The sequence below is a fragment of the Marmota monax genome, unplaced genomic scaffold (assembly GCF_021218885.2).
Source record: "Marmota monax isolate L192 unplaced genomic scaffold, Marmota_monax_Labrador192_F-V1.1 WCK01_AAM20220418_F8-fsc00039, whole genome shotgun sequence".
NCBI classification, from domain to species: domain Eukaryota; kingdom Metazoa; phylum Chordata; class Mammalia; order Rodentia; family Sciuridae; genus Marmota; species Marmota monax.
The window spans coordinates 645,123-670,234 of NW_026693602.1; the positions used below are offsets into that span (position 1 = coordinate 645,123).

General features: G+C 35.8%; 1 protein-coding gene across 1 annotated transcript in view; it reads left to right on the top strand.

Moving 5' to 3' along the window:
- The window catches only part of Otud4 (OTU deubiquitinase 4), a 46,054-nt gene that overhangs the window by 12,607 nt on the left and 8,335 nt on the right, over positions 1-25,112 (top strand). Inside the window, exons 4-18 of the mRNA XM_046459616.2 lie at positions 4,144-4,190; positions 4,916-4,988; positions 6,526-6,607; positions 9,231-9,363; positions 13,012-13,069; positions 13,312-13,429; positions 13,519-13,583; positions 16,706-16,800; positions 17,915-18,018; positions 18,120-18,306; positions 20,368-20,530; positions 22,441-22,564; positions 22,920-22,975; positions 23,445-23,525; positions 24,677-24,815. Of these exons, the coding sequence (XP_046315572.1) occupies positions 4,144-4,190; positions 4,916-4,988; positions 6,526-6,607; positions 9,231-9,363; positions 13,012-13,069; positions 13,312-13,429; positions 13,519-13,583; positions 16,706-16,800; positions 17,915-18,018; positions 18,120-18,306; positions 20,368-20,530; positions 22,441-22,564; positions 22,920-22,975; positions 23,445-23,525; positions 24,677-24,815 (1,525 nt within the window). The remainder of the gene's footprint in view (positions 1-4,143; positions 4,191-4,915; positions 4,989-6,525; positions 6,608-9,230; positions 9,364-13,011; positions 13,070-13,311; positions 13,430-13,518; positions 13,584-16,705; positions 16,801-17,914; positions 18,019-18,119; positions 18,307-20,367; positions 20,531-22,440; positions 22,565-22,919; positions 22,976-23,444; positions 23,526-24,676; positions 24,816-25,112) is intronic.

The window sequence follows — 25,112 nt, forward strand, 5'->3', positions numbered from 1 at the left end:
TGTTTTCTACTAATACTTAACAACTGATCTTGGTTAAGGTGGCAGCCATTGTTTACTTAACTGGACTACAACAGAATTCATTGTGAAAGTGACATGTAAAAAGTATCATATTATTTAATAATGTCATTCTCATGAGAACATGTCTTATTTTGTTGCCTCCAGTAGACTTTTTTCCATCTTTTAAAGTGATGTAATACATCACATAAACTTAAAAAAAAAAGTATTTTGTGTTTGTTGATCTAAACACTTTGCAAGTATTAGAAAAGTAGTTTGCAGTTTGTGATCTAAACATATCAGTGGGTTTCCTGTAGGCCAGAAGGTGTCACTTGTAACAGTTTGTGAGAAGCTACCTTTGTTGGGCTAAGGCCTATTTTAAGAAATCTGTTTTAATATATGGCACCTGTTTCATTTTGAAACCCAAAGCCAACTTTGAAAAACTATTAAAATGAACTCTCTTTTCTTATTTTGAGGTACTGGGGATTGAACCAAAGGCACTCTACTACTGAGCTATCTCCCCTAGCCCTTTTTATATTTTTGAGACCGGTTGTCCCTGAGTTGCTTAGGCTGCCTTTAAACTTGGATCCTCCTACCTCAGCCTCCCACATTGTGGGGATTACAGGCATGCATGACCACGCTGGGCAAGATTGTCCTTTTCTGAGATGAAAACATTGGCTAACATCTTTTCCTCATCTCAGTTTTTTGCTTCCTTCAGGAAAGAAATGGCAGTGTTCAGTTACCATAGCTCACTGTTTTCAGTGATCCCTGTATTTAATAATTTCACAAGTAGTTTCAAAATTCTTATGTTAAAAGATTTTACAATATAGATATGTACAGAACAAAGGATGAAAATGCTTCTTTCTTAATCTGAATGTCCTCTCTACTGTCAATTTAAGTAAACTGCCTCTTTTCAGTTTCTATGCATACATATTCATACATACAGATAAATATACCTTTTTTTTTAAAAGAGAGAGAGAGAATTTTAATATTTATTTTTTAGTTTTCAGCGGACACAACATCTTTGTTTGTATGTGGTGCTGAGGATCGAACCCGGGCCGCATGCATGCTAGGCGAGTGCGCTACTGCTTGAGCCACATCCCCAACCCTAAATATACCTTTTTGATTGTTTACACAGATCATGTTATTGTGACTTTTTAAAAATTTAATAGACTTGCGTGTTAAAAATTTAATAGACTTTCGTGGTCTTTCCAAGTCATTTCAAAAGGATGCATCTCATTTTCCATGAATGCATGATGTTCTGTTGTACAGTTTAATTATAGATTAAATTATTTATTTCATAGGATTCTCCCCCCATCCCCCAAGTGCTGGGAATGCTCTACGAGTAAACTATGTTTCTCAGCCCTTTTATTTTATTTCAAGACAGGGTCTTGCTTGTGATCCTCCTGCCTCAGCTTCACAAGTCACTGGGATTACAGGCCTGTTGCCTTGTGCCAGTTTATTTCTTGGATTCTAGGAACTTTAAAAATAGTTTTTTTTTTCCATGACTAATTTTATTTTTGTAATTAATTAATTAATTTATTTTAATTAGTTATATATGACAGCAGAATGCATTTTGATTCATTGTACATAATTGCAGCACAACTTTTCATTTCAGTGGTTGTACATGATGTAGCATCACACCATATGTGCAATCGTGCAATTGTACATGTACCTAGGGTAATGGTGTCCATCTCATTCTATCATCTTTCCTGCCCCCTGTACCCTCCCTACCTTTCCTCCCCCTTGCCCAATGACAGTTCCCTCCATTTTTCCCATGTCTATCCCTTCCCCATTATGGATCGGCATCCGCTTATCAGAGAACATTCAGCCTTTGGCTTTTTGGGATTGACTTATTTCACTTAGCATGATATTCTCCAACTCCATCCATTTACCGGCAAATGCCATAATTTTATTCTCTTTTAATGTTGAGTAATATTCTATTGTGTATATATATATATATACCACAGTTTCTTTACCCATTCATCTATTGAGGAGCATCTAGATTGCTTGTGCAGTTTAGTTATTGTGAATTGAGCTGCTGTGAACATTGGTGTGGCTGCATTACTGTAGTATGCTAATTTTAAGTCCTTAAGTCCTCAAGGAGTGGGATAGCTGGGTCAAATGGTGGTTCCATTCCAAGTTTTCTAAGGCATTTCCATACTGCTTTCCAGATTGGTTGCATCAGTTTGCAGTCCTACCAGCAATGTATGAATGTGCCTTTTCTCCCCACATCCTCACCAACATTTGTTGTTGTCTGTATTCTTGATAATTGCCATTCTGACTGGAATGAGGTGAAATCTTAAGTTTTTATTCGCATTTCTCTAATTACTAGAGATGCTGTATGCTTTTTCATGTATTTGTTGATCGAATGTATATCCTCTGAGAAATGTCTGTTCAGCTCCTTAGCCCATTTATTGATTGGGTTATTATTATTATTATTTTTTGGTGTTAAGTTTTTTGAGTTCTTTATATATCCTAGAGATTAGTGCTCTATCTGATGTGTGTGTGTGGAAAAAATTTCCTCCCAAAATGTCGGCTTTCTCTTTACCTCATTGATTGTTTCTTTTGTTGAGAAGAAGCTTTTTAGTTTGAGTTCATCTCTTTTATTAATTCCTGATTTTATTTCCTATGCTTTAGGAGTCTTGTTAAGGAAGTCAGGGCCTAATTTGACATGATGAAGACTTGGGCCTACTTTTTCCTCTATTAGGCACAGGGTGTCGACTAATTCCTAGGTCCTTGATCCACTTTGAGTTGAATTTTGTGCATGGTGAAAGATAGGCATTTAATTTCATTTTGCTGCATATGGATTTCCAGTTCTCCCAGACCATTTGTCGAGGAGGCTGTCTTTTCCAATATATGTTTTTGGCACCTTTGTCTAGTATGAGATAATTATATTTATGTGGGTTTGTCTCTGTCTTCTACTCTGTACCATTGGTCTACATGTCTATTTTGGTGCCAGTACCATGCTGTTTTTGTTACTGTAGCTTTGTAGTATAGTTTAAGGTCTGATATTGAGGATTGCTTTGACTATTCTGGGTTTCTTATTTTTCCAAATGAATTTCATGACTGCTTTTTCTGTTGCTATAAGGAATGACGTTGGGATTTTAATTGGAATCGCATGAATCTGTATAGTGCTTTGTATGGCCATTTTGATAGTATTAATTTTGCCTATCCAAGAGCATGGGAGATCTTTCCATCTTCTAAGGTCTTCTTCACTTTCTTTCTTTAGTGTTCTGTAGTTTTCATTGTAGAGGTCTCTGACCTCTTTTGTTAAGTTGATTCCCAAGTATTTTATTTTATTTTTTGAGACTATTGTGAATGGGGTAGTTTTCCTAATTCCTCTTTCAGAGGATTCATCAGTGATATATAGAAATGCATTTATGAATATTGATTTTGTATCCTGCTACTCTGCTGAATTCATTTAAAAAATGTTTTTTAAAAACACCATTACAAGTAGCTTACAGATATCCTTGTTTATATACAGTTTTGTGGACATAACAGAATATTCTTTTAGAATAGATTGATTGAAGTTGAATTGCTGAGTCAAAGTGTGTATGGGTATTTTAAGTTTTGGTATGTACTGGCCATTTGCCTTTTAGAGGCTTAAAGCAATTTCTTTAAGGGTAGAATTTCCTTTATTTCAAAATGATTGCTGGGAACGTGTTCTCTTGAGGATCTTCATTCACCCTGAAGATAAGACAGGGTAGCCTTTGCTTTCACGTTTTCAGTTTGTACTACTCCATAGTCTTGTCAAGCAGATAGGAACTGACATTACAGCCTATTTCTATAACAAAGATTTTTGTTAGAGTTAGCCTGCTTTTAGTATGTGTGCCAAATATATTGACCTATTTTGTATAAATGTCTTTGTAATAGTAATGATACTAACAATATTAATGGCTTTTAAAACTCATTAGCTGGGCTGGGGATGTGGCTTAAGTGGTAGCGCGCTCGCCTAGCATGAGTGAGGCACTGGGTTCGATTCTCAGCACCACATAAAAATAAAGATATTGTGTCCACCTAAAACTGAAAAATAAATATATATAAAAAACTCATTAGCTGTGTTGTATAATGGGTATGAGTAGCAGTGTTGTATAAGGTATATTGTAAAACGTGTAATGCAGTCCTCCTTTTTTTTTTTCAATACAGGAATGGGTAGGACAAGTGGAAATAAGTGCCCTTTCTCTTATGTACAGGTAAACACTGTAATAGCATAAGTAAAAAATAAAATCACTGTGAAATTAATATATTTATTCTGCTGAAAATGTTAAAATAGGCTATTTTTACACACAGATGTAAAACATCCTAATTTTGGTGTGTATATGTGTTGTGTTAATTGCATCAGTTAGATTTAAGTTGTCAACATTTAGAAGTTTTAATTATCAAAATAGTTTTGGGAATGATACAGAAAGTTTTCCTGGCTGTAAAATAGCCCTCATCAACCTTATAAAGAAAAATGTAATTTCTCAGGTCAGTAGCATTGAATAGCCAGTAGAACAGAGCTAATAAAACAGGTATGTTAATGTTTAGTTTTACTACTTATGCCCCATATAAAGGAGCAGATCAGTACTTAGCTTTTTCTTTTCAAATGTTTAGATTTTTTCTCTTTATATCTTCTTTGAGTTCTAGGTCTCCCTTTAGAATTATGTCTGAAGTTTTGTGTGTGTGTACTTAAGCATGTCTGTGTGTGCAACACTCATACACATAAACAATCAAAATTATATTTGAAATTTTATTTCCAAGAAAAGATAATTTTATGTAGGTATTTTGCTGCTTAGTTATGTCATTACGCTCTTGTTTCTTCTCCAGTGCCTAAAATATGACCTTACGCTTATTAGTTAAGTGAATTGATGAATGAATTATTAAATTTAAATACATGAAGTATATTCCTTTAAAAGTCATTTCTAAATTTTATTTTCAGGAAAGATTTTGTAATTTATCGGGAACCAAATGTTTCTCCTTCACAAGTAACTGAAAATAATTTTCCTGAAAAGGTAAGAATTTTTCAAGTGTTTGTAAAGGATTTAATTAAAAGAACCTATATTGACCTAATAAGTTGTAATTATAAGTGACTTTTTGAAATAATTGTGTGTGAAAGTTATGGCATTCTGAGTTTATATTATATTAGTATAATCATCATTGAGTCATATTATTTTGTATTTCCTCCATTATTGAACCCTCTTAAGTAATTTTAGTAAGTACACTGAAAATAATTATGCTACTAGTGTATATGATGAACTAGATTGTTTCTGTTGTTTTGTGTCAGTTTAAACATTAAATTGTAAAATAAGATTTTTTTTTTTTTTTGAGAGAGAGAGAGAGAATTTTTTTAATATTTATTTTTTTAGTTTTTGGCGGACACAACATCTTTGTTTGTATGTGGTGCTCAGGATCGAACCTGGGCCGCACGCATGCCAGACGAGCGCGCTACCACTTGAGCCACATCCCCAGCCCCATAAATTGTAAAATAATTTGTGAAAGTAGGCTCTACTTTGCATCCAGGAATTCTTTGGTAACCACATGTATTTCCCATTGTAAAGATAATTTAAGTGGCAAGGGTATTACTGCATCATCTGGTCATAAAACAGAAACAATGGAAAAATTTCATGAAGCCAAAAAGCAAGAAAAATCAACTGACTCATTATAAGAGAATTTTGTTTTAATTAGCTCTTTGGGAACTGTGAAGTCTAAGTTGAAGGGATTTGTGTATCACCATACTTGTGGTGATAAAGGGAAGGGGAAGAGAGTGAATTACTGCCTTTATAAGGTCTTTGCTCTGGAGTTGGGCTTTACAACTGCAGTTTTTGGAACGAGACGTTTCTAAAAAAAAATTAATGTAAATTTCTCTATTCATTAGTAATTAAGTATTTAAAAAATACTAAAGTTGGGGCTGGAGATATAGCTCAGTTGTTAGTGTGCTTTCCTTGCATGCACAGGGCCCTGGGTTCATTTCCCAGCACCAAAAGAAAGGAAAAAAAAAAAAGTACTAAAGTTGGGGCTGGGGATGTGGCTCAAGCGGTAGCACGCTCGCCTGGCATGCATGCGGCTGGGGTTCGATCCTCTGCACCACATACAAAGATGTTGTGTCTGCCGAAAACTAAGAAAAAAAAATTAAAAAATTCTCAAAAAAAATATAAAGTACTAAAGTTGTAAAGAAGCAGAAAAATATTGTCTTTGATTCTGCCTCTTAAAGGTTACCATTACTAAGGTTTTGGAATTTTTTTTATGGTCTTTAAATTTGTTTTTAAGTATCTGAAATGTTTTCATGGTGTGTGTGTGGATGTGGGTATGTGTGTGTGGGTGTGTGTGTGAGAGAGAGAGATTCTATATAATTTCTGTATGTCATTAAGAACCTACTGATTTAATGGCTGTATAGCCTTGGGAGTAGTATAGTTCAATAACATGGGAGCTTTATTTAGGTTGCTTCTGAAATACTTTTTATTTGGAAAAGATATAGTGATTCAGAGGCATTGCAGACTCAGTTGTTTTGTAAATGTTGAGGCTGAAACATGTCTTGTTTTTCCCTTTCAGGTGTTACTATGTTTTTCCAATGGAAATCATTATGATATTGTCTATCCCATAAAGTATAAAGATAGTTCTGCTATGTGTCAGTGTAAGTATCACTGTGTATTTATATGGAAAATTTTATTCCTAAGCTGTAAAGGAGTTACATGCATTTTTAGAGATGTTTGTGTATAGCTTAAACATCTAAATGAGCGAGCAAATCAAGGATTTGATTGTATTTGACTCTCAGGTAGGATTTCTTAACCTTTGCACTGTGAACATTCTGGGTCAGAGTTTTCTGGTGTGGTGTTCTCCTGGATACTTTTGGGTGTTCAGTTGCATACTTGTGCTTCACCAATAGATGCTGGTAATACTTTATTTCTGCCATTTGTGACAATCAAAAATGTCTCCAGATTTTCTCAAATATTTCCTGGGGGATGATGTTTTTTCTCCTACCACTATTTGAGGAAGGTGCTCTAAGAGAATAGAAATGGCTTCTTCCCACAATTACCTCTTGGTCATCTGTTGTGACAAAGCATCATAACAAAGAAGTGGTGCCAGGCATGTAAAAACTTTTCCTGTTTTGTTTTGTTTATGCTTGGGATTGAACCCAGGGGCACTTTTACACTGAGCCATATCCCCAGCCCTTTTTATTTTTGAGATAGAATCTCACTGAGTTGCTTTGGATTTCCCTTAGTTGCTAAGGCTGGCTTTCAACTTGTGATCCTCCTTCCTTAGCTTCCCAAGTTGCTGGGATTACAGGTCTGAGCCACTGTGCCTGGCCCCAGCTCTTCTTACTTTGAGACAGGGTTTTAATAAGTTGCTGAAGCTGGCTTCAAACTTGAGATCCTCTGGCTTCAGCCCAGGCCATAGTTGCTGGGATTACAGGTTGCTGGGATTATTAGTGTGCATCACTGTGCCTGGCTTTTCTCCTTGTTCTTAAGTTAATATTGACCAGTAAAGACACATATAATGATTTTTTTTTTTTTTGAATTTAAGTTGCATTTTGAGATAGAAATGTCTAACTGCAATCCTGGGGTATTTCTTTCCCTCCCTTGTCTAGTCAAAGTCTGGACATTTCAGTTTTGGGGAAAAGAGCTCTTATAGCCTGCTATTGCTGTGTGGGTGGTACAAGGCTCCTGTTATCAAATCTAGAAGGTCTGGGTGAAGTTGGTTTTTCAGATTGATTTAGGTGGTGAGCACCTATTGTACCTGAATTTTTTTAATTTGTAATGCCTGAATTCTTATGTACTTGATTTGATAAAACTCACATAAGTAAAACCCAAATGACAGTCTTAAAATGCATGTGTTTTTGAATTTCTGGTAAAATATTTTTCTGTTTTCAGAACTAGAGTTTTTTAATCATAGTTGTCTAAATACACTTCTTCCCTTCAGTGGTTACATAGAATAGTTCTTTTTTTTGGGGGGGGGGAGGGTGGTTGTGGCTGTGTGCAAGGGGTTAGGGTTTGCTATAGTTGAGCCAGGCGTACTCTGCCATTAAAAGCTACATCCCCAGTGGTTTTTTTTTTTTTTTTTTTAAAGTTTTCATTTTGAGATAGGGTCTCACTAAGTTGCCCAGGCTGGCTTCAAATTTGGCAACCTTCTGCCTCAGCCTCCAGAGTATTTGGGATTACAGGCATGCACCTCTGTTTCCAACTGAGAATACATTTTCTTTTTTTTTTTTTTAAATATTTATTTATTTTAGTTCTCGGCGGACACAACATCTTTGTTTGTATGTGGTGCTGAGGATCGAACCCGGGCCGCACGCATGCCAGGCGAGCGCGCTACTGCTTGAGCCACATCCCCAGCCAGAGAATACATTTTCTTAATGACCCTCCCTGCCTCTTTCTTTCTGCTAGGGATCAAACCCAGAAACTTGCACATGCTAAATAAAGCATTCACTCTACCACTGAGCTATATCCCTAGCCCCTGCAACAGTTTCTTTTTAGTTCTTTATATAAAATTAAAATCTGGAGCTAAGTTATATAATCAAACATCTTGTTTCATAGACAGCTGAGAAATGCCTTGTCTCAGGTTGTAGTCAGAGGTAAAGCTAAGACCAGCATCCAGGTCCTCTAACTAGTAATTTAGTATACTCTCTGCTATTCCATATTCCTCTTTCTAGCAATCTTTTTTTTTTTTTTTTTTGTATTTAGAGACAGGGTCTAACTAAGTTGCTTAGGGCCTTGCTAAATTGCTGAGGCTGGCTTTGAACTCTCAGTCCTCCTGTCTCATCTTCCCAAGCTGCTGGGATTATATGCGCGTGCCATTGCACCTTGCTCTCTTCTAGCAATCTTAATGCCTCTTATGGCTAAGCATGTGCATGACATCCGTAAGTTTCAGTCTCTTCAGTCTCAGTACTGCATGTGCTGAGATTACATTTGAGGATATGTAGTGCTTAGCAGTGTGTGGAGTGTAGTAATTGTTCAGTGTGTATGATTAGTTCTTTATCAAACTTGTTTCACAGTTGTCATAATGTCTGTATGATGTTAGTTTTAAAAATAGTAGTGTTTGCATAATTTCAAACTGCATATCTGCACAGAAAAATTTTAGTTGCTTTCTAGGCGATTCTTATATTATTTTTTGGATTAAATTGAAATTATGTTACTGACTAAAATGTTGCAGATACTATTTCAGATTTTAGAAGCCTGAGCAATATAGTCACATTTTTTCCTGTTCTTGTTTTAAAAATATGCCTGTACTCAGTATTACAAATCTCTCATTAATTGCAGCTCTCCTTTATGAATTGCTGTATGAGAAGGTATTTAAGACTGATGTTAGTAAAATCATGATGGGACTAGACACCTCTGAAGTAACTGATGAAAACAACAGCGAAATATCCGATTCAGAGGATGACAGTTGCAAGTAAGAATGAATTTAAATCCTAAAATAGCTTTCTTACGCCATACAAAGAGACATTTCAATTATGTTTTCTCACATTTTAAGGTGTTAACACACATAAAATATAGCAATTTGCCATATAGCAAACTGCCATAGATCTCTGATACTAATTTTATTGATTGATTGATTGATTGATAGATACTGGGGATTGAACTCAGGGGCTCTTGACCACTGAGCCACATCCCCAGCCCTATTTTGTATCTTATTTAGAGACAGGGTCTCACTGAGTTGCTTAGCACCTTGCTTTTGCTGAGGCTGGGTTTGAACTTGTGATCCTCCTGCCTCAGTTTCCGAAGCTGCTGGGATTATAGGTGGACGCCCTGCGCCTGGTGTATAACACTAATTTTACCTTACATTATGACATTGTTCTTTTGAAAATCAGCATTTTGGTTAATGACTCTGTCTTCACAATCTAGATGTGTATCTGTAGAACAGATGTGTATGCAGTGTAAAATTTTAACCTGTCATTTTCATGTTCATTGATGGATGGCCATTTTGTCTTTGAGCATTTTCTCTTAGATAGTGCTTCTTCAAGCAATGAAAGTCCTCAGTTGGGGTTATCAGTGTGTAAAGAGCTTTGGATAATCCCTCTGTGTAGGTTGTGAGTCACTGGGGGTTCTTTTTCTTTTCTACACAAGTTATACAGGATTAAGATCTTGGGCTCTGAACATCTAAATGTGGTCCTGATTTCCTGCTAAGTGACTAGACTTGGGGCAACTTAAGTTCTCTAAAGAAACCTTTTTTTCTGTAGCTATAAAGTGAGGATATTTCAGTAATCCTTAAAGGGGAGAATTTGTGAGAATTAAATGATATGTAAATGAGTTATATAAGGTGCATAAATCTAGTTCCTAGATAATATATCTAGTATATTTTAGTTTTTGTCAACAAATATTAAGAAGTTTTATTTTATAAGCACCAATCCTGTTACATTCCCATTAAAGCTAAAAGTATATTCCTATTATGAGAGTAAGACAATATCCTACTTGGTGCATTATTCACTTAGAAGCTGGAGATAGAAATGGCACTTGAGCCTTAGGATATCTTAATTCTTTTTTTTGTTCTTTTCAGATATGCATGACAGTAGAGTGTATTTTGACATTGTACATACATGGAGTATAACTTATTGCAATTAGGATGCAATTCTTGTGGTTGTACATGATATGGATTTCACTGTTGATGTATTCATATATGAACATAGGAAAGCTATGTTTGATTCATTCTACTGTCTTTCCTATTCCCATCCTCCCAGATATCTAATTCTTTTTTGGGGTGTACCTATGGGGGAGTGGGTATCAGGGATTGAACTCGGGGCACTTGACCACTTAGTCACGGCATGTCTCACTGTTGATGAGGCTGGCTTTAAACTCATGATCCTCCTGTCTCAGCATCCTGAGCTGCTGGGATTACAGGTGTTCATCACTGTGCCTGGCTCCAGATATCTAATTCTTTTTTTTTTTTTTTTAAATTTATTTATTTTTAGTTCTCGGCGGACACAACATCTTTGTTGGTATGTGGTGCTGAGTATCGAACCCGGGCCGCACGCATGCCAGGCTAGCGCGCTACCGCTTGAGCCACATCCCCAGCCCCCAGATATCTAATTCTTTATGACAAAAATATTTTAAAAATATATAAGAGAGAGAGAGAGAGTGTGTGTGTGTATATGAATTTGAATTCCATTTATTGAATTAAAATTTTCTGATCCCGTTTGAAAATTTTATGACCATTTCATTATAGCTTTAGTCAGTGTTTAATCCTTGAATATACTAAGTAGGCACACAGAGAAATTCTGCTTCATAGTTATTTCCAGGCACCTAATTAAGATGTGTCATTGAGCATAGGAGAAATTGGAAGAGAGAGTGACTGGCTTGTTTTAACTTATCTGTGGTTGGGGTGAGAGGTACTTCTAGTACATTTTTTGTGGTTCTCTTGTGTAAGAAGCAACTCTGGGATGGTAGTTGTTGGGTGAAGTTTGGAGTGAAGGCTGGAGAGGTTTACTCTAGGGGTTGTGGAGTAGGTATGTGAGATTTGCACTTTATCGTGCTCAGTGTTTCTTCTTAATATGGTATTATTGTAGCTCTTGAAATGATGATTATCAGGGCTGGGATTGTAGCTCAGTGGTAGGGTGGTTGCCTAGCATGTGTGAGACACTGGGTTTGATCCTCAGTACCACATAAAAGTAAATAAAGTAAAGATATTGTGTTCATCTTCAACTAAGGGATGACAGGCTTCAGTTAGGGAAGAATTCTGTATTACAATGGCAGGATAGATAGTCATGGAGAGGACCAAGGAGGACTGTATTCTTGTTCCTGGATTTGTTTCACATTCATATAAGTGGGTTCTGAAGTACTGGAAATTAGGCCTGACTTTCTGGTCTAGCCTGTAGAAATTGCTGCGTGTAAGGGTGAGGTATTGGAAAGTGTCCTGAAAACTAGAGATTGAAATATTCTGTTTAGCTTCACCAGCCATGGGTCTACACCTCAGGGTCTTTGCAAATTTTGTTCTGTCTGCCTAGAATACTAAGTAGGCTTATGGTTTGTTGTCCATATTCAAAAAGACATTCAGGGCTGGGGATATAGCTCAGTTGGTAGAGTGCTTGCCTCACATGTACAAGGCCTTGAGTTTAATCCCCAGCACCACAGAAAAAGAAAAAAAAAAGACATTTCATCGAGACCATTTCTCATTTCATTTTTTATTATTTGAGCCTATAAACACTGTCTTCTCCCTTAGTAGTACTTACCAACATTTAATACACTCTTCCTACATTGTACATTTCATGTAGATGTAGTTCACTGCAGGACCTCAGCACCTTAATGTGTAGTGCCTGGCAGTTAATAGGGGCTCAAATACTTGAGTGAATGAATAAATGTTTAGCTATGCATGTTACAGTGAATTCTTAGGTTGTATTGAAGACTCACAGAGAGTACTTAAAACAGCCAGTTGAACTCAGGGGCACTCAATCACTGAGCCACATCCCCAGCCCTATTTTTGTATTTTATTTAGAGACAGAGTCTCACTGAGCTGCGTAGTGCCTCACTTTTGCTGAGGCTGGCTTTGAACTCTGGATCTTCCTGCCTCAGCCTCCTGAGCTGCTGGGCCCTGTTACGTTTTGAGACAGGGTCTTGCTAAGTTACTGAGGCTGGCCTCAAAGTTGAGATTCACCTGCCTCAGTTTTCCAGTTGGGTGGGCTACATGGTGTTTTTAATGAAATGGTTGGTTGTGAACCCTCCTTTAGTTAACTTTGGAGTAGTTTTTTTTTTTTTTTTTAAAGTGGGCCTTCCCTGCATGTAGAAAGACATTGTTATGTTGAATCTCTCTAAATTTCGTATCTGTTCCCCTAGTTACTATGGAGTATTTCTGGTTTTTTTTTTTTGTTGTTGTTGTTGATACTGGGTTGGTATTTTTGGTCTTGGACTTCTGTCATATAGATACACACACACAACATATACATACTTTTGTATTGTATACTTACACTAAAATTTGTATGAGCTTAATGGAGGATAGCTCCAGCTTTTTAGTGTATAGCCAACTTGAGATTTTTAGGTGAGGTAGAAGTTACTTGCATGCAAATAAATTTTTCTGCTCCTAATTATGGTTGTATTTCTTTCTTTGTAGGAGTAAAACTACCCCTGCTAATGATGTAAATGGATTTAAACCTTTGACAGGCGATGAGGTATTTTTTAAAAATGATTTTAACTAGTTCTTCAATATAAAAATATGAATTTATAGCCTTTTTTCTGATATATTTTCAGTAGAGTTAGGAACATCTTTCTAGTAAGAAATTTGTTGGCTGCTTCCTAATTGTTTGAAGTTTTAAAATTCTTTAATAGATTTTACTTTTGTAAGTAGATTTTCTACAAAAATGTTTTAAAAGTGTTTCTGTGTTGATTGGACTTCCTGACTTTGTTTGTTTAGCACCTGAAGGACAATGGGAGCTCTTCTAGCCTGCCTTTATCTAGAAAAGTTCTTAAGTCACTTAATCCAGCAGTATATAGAAATGTCGAGTATGAGATTTGGCTAAAGTCTAAACAAGGTGAGTTAAAAATCTGAATTTTTTTTCTAAAATTGCTTTGTGGCACTTGAAAATAATTAAGTAAACTTGATACTGTTATTTTTTTACAGCTCAACAAAAACGTGATTATTCCATTGCTGCTGGTTTACAATATGAAGTTGGAGATAAATGCCAAGTAAGCGATTTGTATAAAAGAAGAAAATATTTTACTTGAATCTTGCTTTTTCTAATAGGAATGAAGAAAACATCTGAGGTTTGAATATCTTACTAATTTGGATTTTCAGAGTTTTTCATGTATACATTTTAATAGGTCACAAGTGGTTAGCTTTTTGATATTTGAATACTAAAATTTGTATCTTAAACAGTAGTATCCTCGTACATGATTTTTTTTAATATTTATTTTTTTAGGTGTAGATGGACACAACACAATGCCTTTACTTTATTTATTTATTTATTTTAAATACTTTTAAAAAATATTTATTTATTTATTTTTTAGTTTTCGGCAGACACGTTGTCTTTGTTTGTATGTGGTGCTGAGGATCGAACCCGGGCCGCACGTATGCCAGGCGAGCGCGCTACTGCTTGAGCCACATCCCCAGCCCTGCCTTTATTTTTATGTGGTGCTGAGGATCGAACCTGGGTCCCGCCTGTGCTAGGGCAAGCGCTCTACCGCTGAGCCCAATCCCAGCCCCCTCGCATGATTTTTTAAAAGAATTTGGCCTTTGGGATTACTTGCTTCAAAGAAGTAATAATAAACTGGGTGTGGTTGTGCACACTTGGAGACATCAGTGACTCAGGACACTGAGGGAGGATGATTGCAAGTTTCAAGGTTAGCCTCAACAATTTAGTAAAGACCCTATCTCCAAACAAAATGAAAAAACAATGTCTGCTGGAGATTTAACCCAGAGGTAGAGTCCTTGTCTAGCATGTGTAAGACCTGGGTTTAATCCCTTACCAAAGAAATAAGAAGTAACTAACATTTGAGATGTTCAGGAGGTATATTCATTTCATTTGGCAAATGGATTGAAACTTGATTTTTATGGGTCGGTTTATTTTATTTGTAAAAGTCTTCCTGGAAGATTTTGATATATGTATAATGTTTTCCTTTTAGACTAAGGAAGGAGGAGAATGAGCCCCGTTAGATTAATTATGAGCTATTTATTTTGAATAAGCTACTGAACTGCACTTGAGTAGCTGATGGTTAATGGGAAAAGTTGGATAGGATCTCTGTTTCTTACTGTGGGGTAATTTGGCCCACTCATCCTCCAGGGTACATTTAACAGTCTGGAGACATTTTTAATAGTTGAAACAGAGGGCGCTACTGACATCTAGTGGATGGAGGCCAAAGAGGTGGCCAAACGTCTTACAGTGCTCTGTTTTCCCTCTCTCCACCCCCAACCAAGAGCCATCTAGTTCAAAGTCTCAGTAATGCTAAAGCTGGAGAGACCCTGTGCTTTTTTTTTTTTTTTTTTTATGAAAAAGCACGGTTATTTTGAAACACACACACATACAATATGTGGAAGTTAATTTTTTTTTTTAATCAGAAATGATCTCCATCAAAAGTATAGTCCTTGGGCCTGTTTTTTGTGATATTGGGATTGAACCCTGGGAGCCACTCAACCATTGATATCCTCAACCCCCTTTTAAATTTTATTTTGAGACAGGGTCTTATTAAATTGCCAAGGGCGGAAATTTGTGATTTCTTGTTTGTGATCCTCTTGTTTCAGCCTCTTGGGTAGCTAGGATTACAAGTATGAGTCACTACTCCTGGTTAAAAAGTTTTGCCTTTTTAAACTACTTAGAACCGCCATTGATGGATGTTTCTTCTTCCTCCTCCTCTTCTTCCTCCTCTTCTTCTAGATGGACACAATATCTTTATTTATTTTTATGTGGTGCTGAGGATCAAACCCAGTGCCTTGTGCGTGTGAGGCAAGTGCTGTACCACTGAGCTACAACCCCAGCCCTAGATGTTTCTTCTTGACTTGTGGAAGAAATACTCATTTACCTTATAATAAGTTGGTTTACATGAAAAATATCTGATCAGGTTATATCTGGGGCATCAGTGGTGGAGTTTCACCTTTAGAACTTTTAATAGTATTCTGTTCTGGGGTACTTGTAAGCTGAAAAAGAGAATATAATTTCTTTAGAGATTTCCATATGGAATTGGCAGAAGTGTGCTCTAATTGTACAGCAAAGTTGTGGAAGCTCTTAACTACACTGCCTTGGAAAACTTAGAAGAGATTAAAAAAGAAGAGTAAACTTAGAGCTTGGAGGCCTCCTTCCCTGCCCACTTGGCAGAAAAGAGATAATTGTTTATCTTAAAGCTATCTTGCTAAAATTGTGACACTTGTTATTGTAAATCAAGCATCTTTCCTTTGAGGTTAAAAGTACTTTTTGGCCAAGTGGACACTATTGATAAAATAATTGGTGAAGTAGATACCTGTTTAGTTTTTTTCTTTTTGGAGTGTTTTATTTTTGTTTCTCCTATTTGTTTAATTTGGATAAAACAATTGAAATCTTTAAAAAAATGATATGACTCGAAGTGTGTAATCAGATGTGGTTTAAATTGTTTATGAAAATAAGTGACAAATTTTATTGCAAAACTTTTGAAGAAAGTAAAGAGGCCTTGTTATTTATAAGGAATGAAATATCAACTGTTTGATATTTCAAACAATTGGGATTGTTGATGTAATAAAGGCAGGAGGTTGCTTAAAGCAGTACTATGTGTATGTGCTTCTAGTATAGAGGACAGGTGTATAGTTTAGTGTGTGTTTAACTACAGTAGCAAACTTTAAGGCTTATTTTGTCAATATAGTTGGGTGTTACCAAGTGTATGTTTGAGAATAGTTGATACATTTCTTTTTAGGGAGAAAGAAAGGTCAGAGTTTACACATTTTTAATGTCAGAAAAAAAAGGAAGATTCTACTAACTATAATAATAGTTGTTCTGGAAGCCTGGGCATACGGTGTAACAGCCATGAGTTCAGAGGCAGATTATCTCTTATCTCTTATTTAGAGCTTTAATAGATTGTACTCTAGCTTCTCCTTCAACTATGTAGAAAAACAATCTAGAAAAAATTTGGAAGGATAGATAGCAAATCTTTTCTTTTAGATAGAAGTATAGTAGAGGTCTGGGAGCTTAGGGAGATATATTCTGTTGTTTTCCTTTTGAACTTACATTGTTTTTCCCATAAAAAATAAATGTTTCTCTTTAATCAAAGAGAATAAAAATGGTGAAACTGGTCACTAGTGCAAAGGAAGCAGGTAACTGATTTTTATTTCTGCCATTGTTCAACAGGTTAGGTTGGATCACAATGGAAAGTTTTATAATGCAGACATTCAAGGGATACACTCTGAAAATGGACCAGTTTTGGTTGAAGAACTGGGAAAAAAGTATGTACTATCCTTCAGCCAAGGCAGTCATTGCTTCTTCCATTTAGCCTGATGTAATTATGAACATTTCTAAATATCCCTGTGTCTTTGCAAATTCAATGAAAGGTATTGCCCATGTATAAAAAGTGTATTCAGGGAAGCTAGGGATATAGCTCAGTAGAGTGCTTGCCTTGCATGCATAAGACTCTGGGTTCAATCCCCAGCACAAGTTTCAATCAGATCTTTAGAAATAATAGTTTGAGTTCTAATTGACTATTTTCCATGTTGGCAAATTTTAAATAAAGAATACTTGTTTTATTGAGTATAGTTTAAAATGCATCATTTTACAGAAAGGCTATTTTAGAAATTGGCCGAATTATAAAATGGGAGCTTTGGAGAGTGGGGAGCACATTCATTTCTATTTTCATTTAGTACTGCATTGCATCTGTTAGTAGGAAATGTCTGTCGGGTTGAGTAGTGAAGTACCATTGACTTGTTGTTTATACAGTGTTATTTTGGAACACTTTTTGTTCTGGTTGTTGCTGCCCTTATTAGATAGAGAAAAAGGAAGTAGAGTCACACCTTAAATTTTTACCATGGGAAAATTTAAACATACCTAAATGTAGAAGGATAATCCTCTTTAAACGAAGCAAGATAATATTGTAGGAACAGAGCACCAAAGCTCGGTTTCAGCAACTCACAGCATTTGTCAACCTTTTCTAATTTACTTTTCCCTAATATTTTATTTTTTAAATGGGAATGAAATTGGAATATTTTAAAGGAAATCCTGGACATCACACAATTTCTCTAATAGATGTTTACAGTACCACTAGGCAATAGAATGGCATAAATAATCATTCCTTAAATTTAGTCTTTTGCTTAAATTATATTTAAGGCCTTTTAATGTATAATTTTTTAAAGTTAGGAAATATGTTTTTTACATACATTATTTTATTTGATTAGAATTAAGTAAGGATTGCTAAATGCTATTTATAGTTGAATTCTGATTTATTTTTAATGTAAGAAAACTAGAAATTTTACTTACGTTTAAAATAAGATGTTTATGTGGAATATTTGTTTTGAGTAGAGCTAGGATTGTTTTAAGTTATTAAAAGTCTTTTTCTTTCTTATGAAGACCTACACAGAAGAACCTCAAAGCACCTCCCCCAGAAAGCTGGAACACAGTGTCAGGAAAGAAGATGAAAAAACCTTCCACTTCCGGACAAAATTTCCATTCTGGTAGGAACACATCAGGTTATCTTTTTGGGGGATCAGGGATGGCTGTATTTGGGGTTGTTTAGGTAGGAAAATTATAAGGTGTTTTTGGATTCTTGCCACAGACATGGATTACAGAGGGCCAAAGAATCCAAGCAAGCCAATAAAAGCCCCATCAGCACTACCTCCTCGCCTTCAGCAACCTTCAGGAGTAAGACAACATGCGTTCTCTAGTCATTCTTCAGGGTCCCAGTCTCAGAAATCCTCCAGTGAGCACAAAAATCTTAGCAGGACACCCTCACAGATCATAAGGTAACCTTCCTGAATGTAAGAGAAATGGCAGTCAGGTGAGAGGTGTTTATTGTATTGGCCACATTGCCTGCTTTTAAACAGTTACAACTCTTTGTTCATATACTTGTTTGTAATATAGTATTAAAAGTATTGGCAAAATACCATGCAAGGATTTTAGTTCCTTATAATCCTCTAATCCTCTTTAAACGAAGCAAGGTAATATTATAGGATCAAAGGTCTTGATTTTTGAATAATTGTTTCAAATTACTTGGGAGGTCTTACTTTAGCCAGATCTTATTCTGGTATTTAATAGTTTTCTGGTGGCTTTTGTGATAAATACTGGATTCCAGATCACATTCTTAAATCCTTGGAGGAGGGTGAGGATGCTGCCTTTTGTACAGGAACTTGTCATCCTCAGCTGTTTGTTTACTTTGTTCTGATAAGTTTTGTGGTCATGTTTCCAATACCAAACAGGGCTGCAAGTTTTAGATTTAAGCAATTATGAATATTGGCATTCTAACTGAATATTCAGAGAAAGATGAACTTAAGGGTCATACTTTTCCTGTGGCATATGGTGTTGAGTGTTTCCCTAATCTACTGTTCTGATGAGTAGTTTCACATATTAAAGCTTTCCCTTTTGTGGAGATTTCTTTGAGGGGGTCTTGGTAGAGACATTTTCCTCAGGCACTCATGGCCATGTCTCCCAGGAACTCTGGAGCCTTCCTAAGTTACTGTGACCAGTGACTTCCCTATCCTTGCCAAGTTCTGGTCTTTAATTGATTTATTTTTGACATTTGGGCATTCCCTTTTCTTGAGCATGCACTTAATCTTTTGTCATTAAAGATAAATATTATGTAGCATCTTAAGACAGAATTGTAGGTTCTTAGACTGATTACTATTAGTTTCCTAGTGCTATAACAAACTAGTCATCTTCAAAGCATGGAAATTCTCTCAATTCTGGGACTAGAAGTCTGAAATCAGGTTGTTGCCCAAGTTAGGAAAAGAGGTTCCATGCCTCTTCTGTTTTCTGGTGTTGCCCAGAGTCCTTGGGATCCCTTAGCTTATAGATACATCATTTCATTCTCTGCTTCTGTCATCACATGGTGTTTCCCTGTCTTTGTCTGTTCTTAGGGGACACTAGACACATTGGGTTTAGGTCCTACTCCAGTCCTGTTAACCTCAATTCAAGTTCAATTACATCTGAGAAACCACCATTTTCCAAGAATGGTTACATGTGTAAATACTAGGGGTTAGGTAGCTGAACATATTTTTTTTAGGAGATAAATTCAACGCATAAGATACTTGAAATCAATTTAAGGGCTAGGATTGTAGCTCAGTGGTAGAGTAGTGCTTGCCTTGCATGTGTGAGGCACAAGGTTCAATCCTCAGAAACACATAAATAAATAAAATAAAGGTATTGTGTTCATCTATAACTAAAAAAAATTTTTTAAAAATCCATTTAAAAAAATTAAAAGTATTTAGGATAGGAAGTTAATTCATATTATTCATAATTCAAAGCATCCTAAATGTTTTTCTATATATAGTCTCTTTTCTATCTGCATTTTCCCAATTATCTAGTTTTCTTCTTTAGAGAGGGTATTTATGGCATCTTAATTTTTCATCTCTTCCTCAATGATGATGTTTCTTCTTTTGGAAAAAGCAAAAACATAAGTAGGACTGCATGTATGCTTTCATTTAGTATTGATATACAGGAAATGTTATTGCTTAACTCTTTTTTCTTTTGAGAGCAAATTCCTGTCGAAATGTTGGAATATGGCATAAAGAATATATACAATACTTATATTTCTGCGCTGATAAAAAGAGATTCAATTATTTCTATATTACTTGGAAGTGAATTATATATCTTTTATCTCCTTTATTGTAAGTGCATTATCTTAGTGAGATATTCTGATACTATAGCAGTTCCAGTTGTGAAACATACTAATCAGGCTGCCAAAAGTTCTGAAGTGTTAGTGTGGCTAAATTAGTCAAACATTTATATTGGAAAGTAGATAATTTTATTTTAGGTACTCAATACATTTTGTCTTTTTTTCTTTCTGACAAGAATGTTTTATTTGACAGAAAACCTGATCGTGAGAGAGTTGAAGATTTTGATCATACAAGTCGAGAATCTCACTATTTTGGCCTCTCCCCAGAAGAGCGCAGAGAGAAGCAAGCTATAGAGGAGTCTCGTTTACTCTATGAGATTCAGAACAGAGATGAACAGGCTTTCCCAGCTCTTTCTGTATGTATAAAGGGAATTTTTAAAGGTTAATGTTTGGAAGTCTTAGTATAGTTTCTATATTAAACCATAGATTTCTGATGGTGTGCTAACAATTTTTAAACTGTAAGCTTAAAGATCATTTAATTCTCCTTTTCATTTTTTGCATGAAGATAGGTCTAGAAATGTTATTGAAAAGTTGGTGATGGTTGGCAAGTAAATTGGTTTGAAATGTTTAGTATGTATTTAATTTGGTAGCCAAAATAATGTGCAGTATAGAGAGGTTCATGATTCATTTAACCTTTTACAAGAAATATCTGTTAAATCAGGAAGTACTCTGAACCGTTTATTAAATCTACAAGGACCTGATAAAGTGAGAGCTACCTTTCAAGAGAGCTCACTATTCAGGTAGAATCCTGCAGTCCTGTGTTTCTGTCCTTGCTCCATGTGTCAGACACTAATTGCAGTGGATGTTTCTCTGATGAAAGAGTTCTCTATCTTCAGGTTTCCTTAACTCCTGTTGGGGAGTCATGTAGGTGAAGAAGGTTCATGAGCAGAACAGGGAAGGGTAACTGCTTCATTATTGATACTGGGAACCCTGTGGGCTTTTAAGTCTTGGTAAGTGGTACTCAGATGACCTATGATCCTAATTGGTAACAATGGATTAAACATACAAAATGGAGTGTTCTGAGAGGTTTCCCACTAGACCACCATAAAACATTAAAGCCCCATACACTTAGTTCTCTGTCTTCTGGTTATGGAATGTCATAGGGGTCTGAGGAAGAGTTCAGTTGAAAAAGCTTATGTGAAATAGTTATTCAGTTTGGCACAGGGTTAGGAATTATTGGAAGAGATGCCCAAAAGCATAGGGCATTGTGTGTGTGCGCTAAGTATATTTATCTTTCATGTCCTATATGTCAATTTTCTACAATTTTTATGTAGACAACTATAAATTATTTGAGCTTTTATCTATATTTCTTCTTTTTAGTTAGCAAATGTGAAAGGTATTGCTACTATAATGCAAGGACAGATTGTGAAATTTTTTTATTGTTAATTTTTTTTTTTTCCTAAAATACTGAGGATTGGACCCAGGGTTGCTTTACCACTGAGCCATATCCCCAGTCCTTTTATTTTTTATTTTGAATCAGGGTCTCACTAAGTTGTTGAGTATGGCTTCAAACTTGAAAGTTTTCCTATCTCAGCCTCCCAAATTGCTGGGATTACGGTGTTCATCACTGTGCCCAGCTAAAATGGGGTGTTCGTCCTCATTATCTTTAGATATCGTGGGATTGCTAGTGGCTCAGGTCTATTTTCTATAAAATTCCTTAGCCAAGACCAAGGTCCTCTATGCTGCTATATGAAATATATAATGTAATGGGAACCTAGAACCTTAAATAATAATTTAGTTTAAGAAACAACTTATTGCAGTCCTTTTGTTTCACAGTTAGAAGGTTGGATCTCATGCAGAGCTTATTGATTTGCTCTGGTAATAGTATAGTATATCAGTGATAAAAATCCTGATGGCACTGTATCTGCTAATTTGCATTTAGATTTTTTTTCCCTCCACAAAGATCATGCCTCTACAATGGTTTCTTCAGAAGGTTGGTACAGAGGATGCTATTGTTTATACAGAGAATGTAAGTTGCCAGGTGAAGGTCTGGTCAGGGTGGCTTCCTGAAATGGATTTATGATGAAGTCTAACTACTAATTATGCTGAAGGTCTGCTTTGCCTATTACTTTGATTTAGTCATTTAGCTATTAATATAATTAAAAGTGGACCCTAGATTCTATCATTTTTATTTTCAGTAATATAAAAATCTAGGGCTATGAATTTTGAGATTTTGTGTATGAAGAATAGTATTAATTACAGAATTTCTGTTGATAGTTTTGTGAGTAAATTTTAACACAAATGTTGGGTTTTGTTCATTTTAAAGAGCTCATCAATGAGTCAGTCAGCTTCTCAGAGTAGCAACCCATGTGTTCAGAGAAAATCATCGCATGTAAGTGATAGGAAAGGAAGCAGGCGGAGAATGGATATAGAAGAACGAAAAGACAAAGGTACGTTATTTCCTCATTTGAAAGCAGATGGGAAAGATTTTCTTAATTTTCTGAGGAATCCGCTGGTGGGGTCTTGGAATGTATCCCCTGTAAATAACGGAGGGACTACTATTTTGGGGTAAAAACTGTACTTTTTAAATTGTTAAGCTGCTTAAGTAATCTCTCCATATTTAATGTTAGATATGGCGAGAAACGTTGACTCAGCCTAAGGCATGTTAAATGTTACTCTAAAAACTGCATTTTTCATTGACTAAACATGCTTTCAGTAGTACTGTTGACTTTCTTCATATTTTGTTCTGTATTCAAACCTGACTAGTGGTTGATGCTACGTTTTTTTTACCTTAATATGTTATAGAACCTATCCATGGACATATTCACTTGGATAAAAAGCCTGAGTCAAGCACATTGGAGGTAAAAGTTTAAAATTCTAATTGCATTTCTTTTTTTTTAACACTGTGATACTATAGTAAGAAAAAGTAGGAGAAGGTAGAAATGATTTCAACATTTTATAACTACTAGTATAGAAGAGAAGCAGAAAAGAGGCGAGTTTGTATTCTGGCTTATGCTCACAAGTCATAACTGTGTCTTCAAGGTACCTTGGGATGCCTTATGTGAATAGTTGCAGAGTAGCTTATATTCTCCATCACTCCAGGGAGATTGTTTAAAGCCATGCCCCAGCTAGAAACAACCCAGTAATATGGTAGAATAGAGATACACAGGCAAAGCTAACCTTCCTATTGAAGACCAGTATAATTGGAAAAAAATTTCAAATCATGAGACGGCTCAGATGCATGTGGAGTGAACTATAAAGGAAATTGCTGTTATTCCTGGAATGTGGGTCTTTGAAATACAAAATCACACTTTCTTTTTGCTCCCAAAGAATATCAGTGATGAAAAATGTACAAGAGTTTCATCACCATCAAAGTCAAAGAAATTAGAGTGCCCATCTCCTGCAGAACAAGTACGTAAGTTGTTGCATTTGACACTGAGTACTATATTCTCTGGGTTCTTTGTATACAATGATATAAAAATAGGAAACATCTCTATGGAAATGGGAGAATTTATTCTAGCATCACAATTTAAGTGCAATTACAATTTTTCTTCTTCCTTTTTTTTTTTTTTTGGTGGTGCTGAGGATTGAACCCAGGGTCTTGTGCATGTTGGCAAGCACTCTACCAACTGAGCTATATCCCCAGGTCCCAATTAAAATTTTTCTGTAATTTATTTTGATCTCGGCTAGTTTATAATGTTAATGGTGTTTAATAGATTTTTATTTTATAACCATTTCTTTGCCATTCTTCTGAATTTATTTTGGATAAGTTCATATTTGTTATCTTTAGTTTTTGATATCTTGTCCTACCTTTGTGGTAACTTGACCTGAACATTAGATTTTTGAAAGAAAACTGAATTTCTACTTTATTTAAAAACTTTTTTTGACTGGGTGTGGTGGCACGTGCCTGTAATCCCAGTGGCTTGGGAGGTTGAGGCAGGAGGTTGAGTTCAAAGCCAGCCTCAGCAACTTAGATCCTAAAGCAAGTAAGTGAGACCCTATCTCTAAATAAAATATAAAAAAGGGCTGGGGGTGTGGTTCAATATGTCTGGGTTGTTTTTGCTACCAAAAAAAGAAAAAGACCTTTTGAAGAGTCATCTGCATCAGTTATTTCACACATTTAAAAAAGCAATTCCACAAATTTATAAGTAAAATGATGAAGGAACAGAAGTTCTGGCAGTTATTTTGGTTCTTGGTCTAATACAAAAGTAGAAAAAAAGTTCAGTGCTAAATGCTCGTTAATTATCATCCTTCCTATTAGTAAGACTAAGTCATAGTTACATGGTATGTCTGTGTGGGGTGCTTTTCTAAACTCATGAATTTCAAGTTGGTTGTACTGTTTCACACTTGGCTTGTGGCTTCTGGGACTTTTGGTAGGCAATACTTGGTTGGATTTCATTTGTTTGCATGTTGTTTTTGGCTACTCTCTGTTTTCTTTCATTTCTAAGACAAGAATAGGACCATTTATACTTCAGTTGTATAAAAGGCAGCCAATTCAAGATATGTGATTAAAAATTAGTGTCTAAGCAAAATGACCCCTTTTCTTTTTCCACTCTCTGTAGAAGCCAGCAGAACATGTGTCTCTTTCGAATCCAGCTCCCCTTTTAGTTTCTCCAGAGGTACATCTAACTCCTGCGGTGCCTTCTTTACCAGCCACTGTGCCAGCCTGGCCAAGTGAGCCTACAACTTTTGGACCAACAGGTTAGAGAAGGATTTATCAAATGAACAACCAGCAAAAAAGCTTCCAAGTCAGACTTCTAATTCTTGAATGAGGGCTTGATTGCAGAAAAGGACTAAGTGTAGAGAGTCTCAAGGAGCTTTCTGTGATTCTTTGCTTTGCTCTGCTTCTAGTGTGGGAGGGCTGAGGTCTTTCTTTGCTGTTGCTTAAGGTGTACTCCTATTATCCTATACACATGGAATTTGAGCTGATTATCACCACTCTTTGCTTTGGTTGCTCAGCACTAACTGGCACTACAATTTGCTTCCCCTACGGGTCAG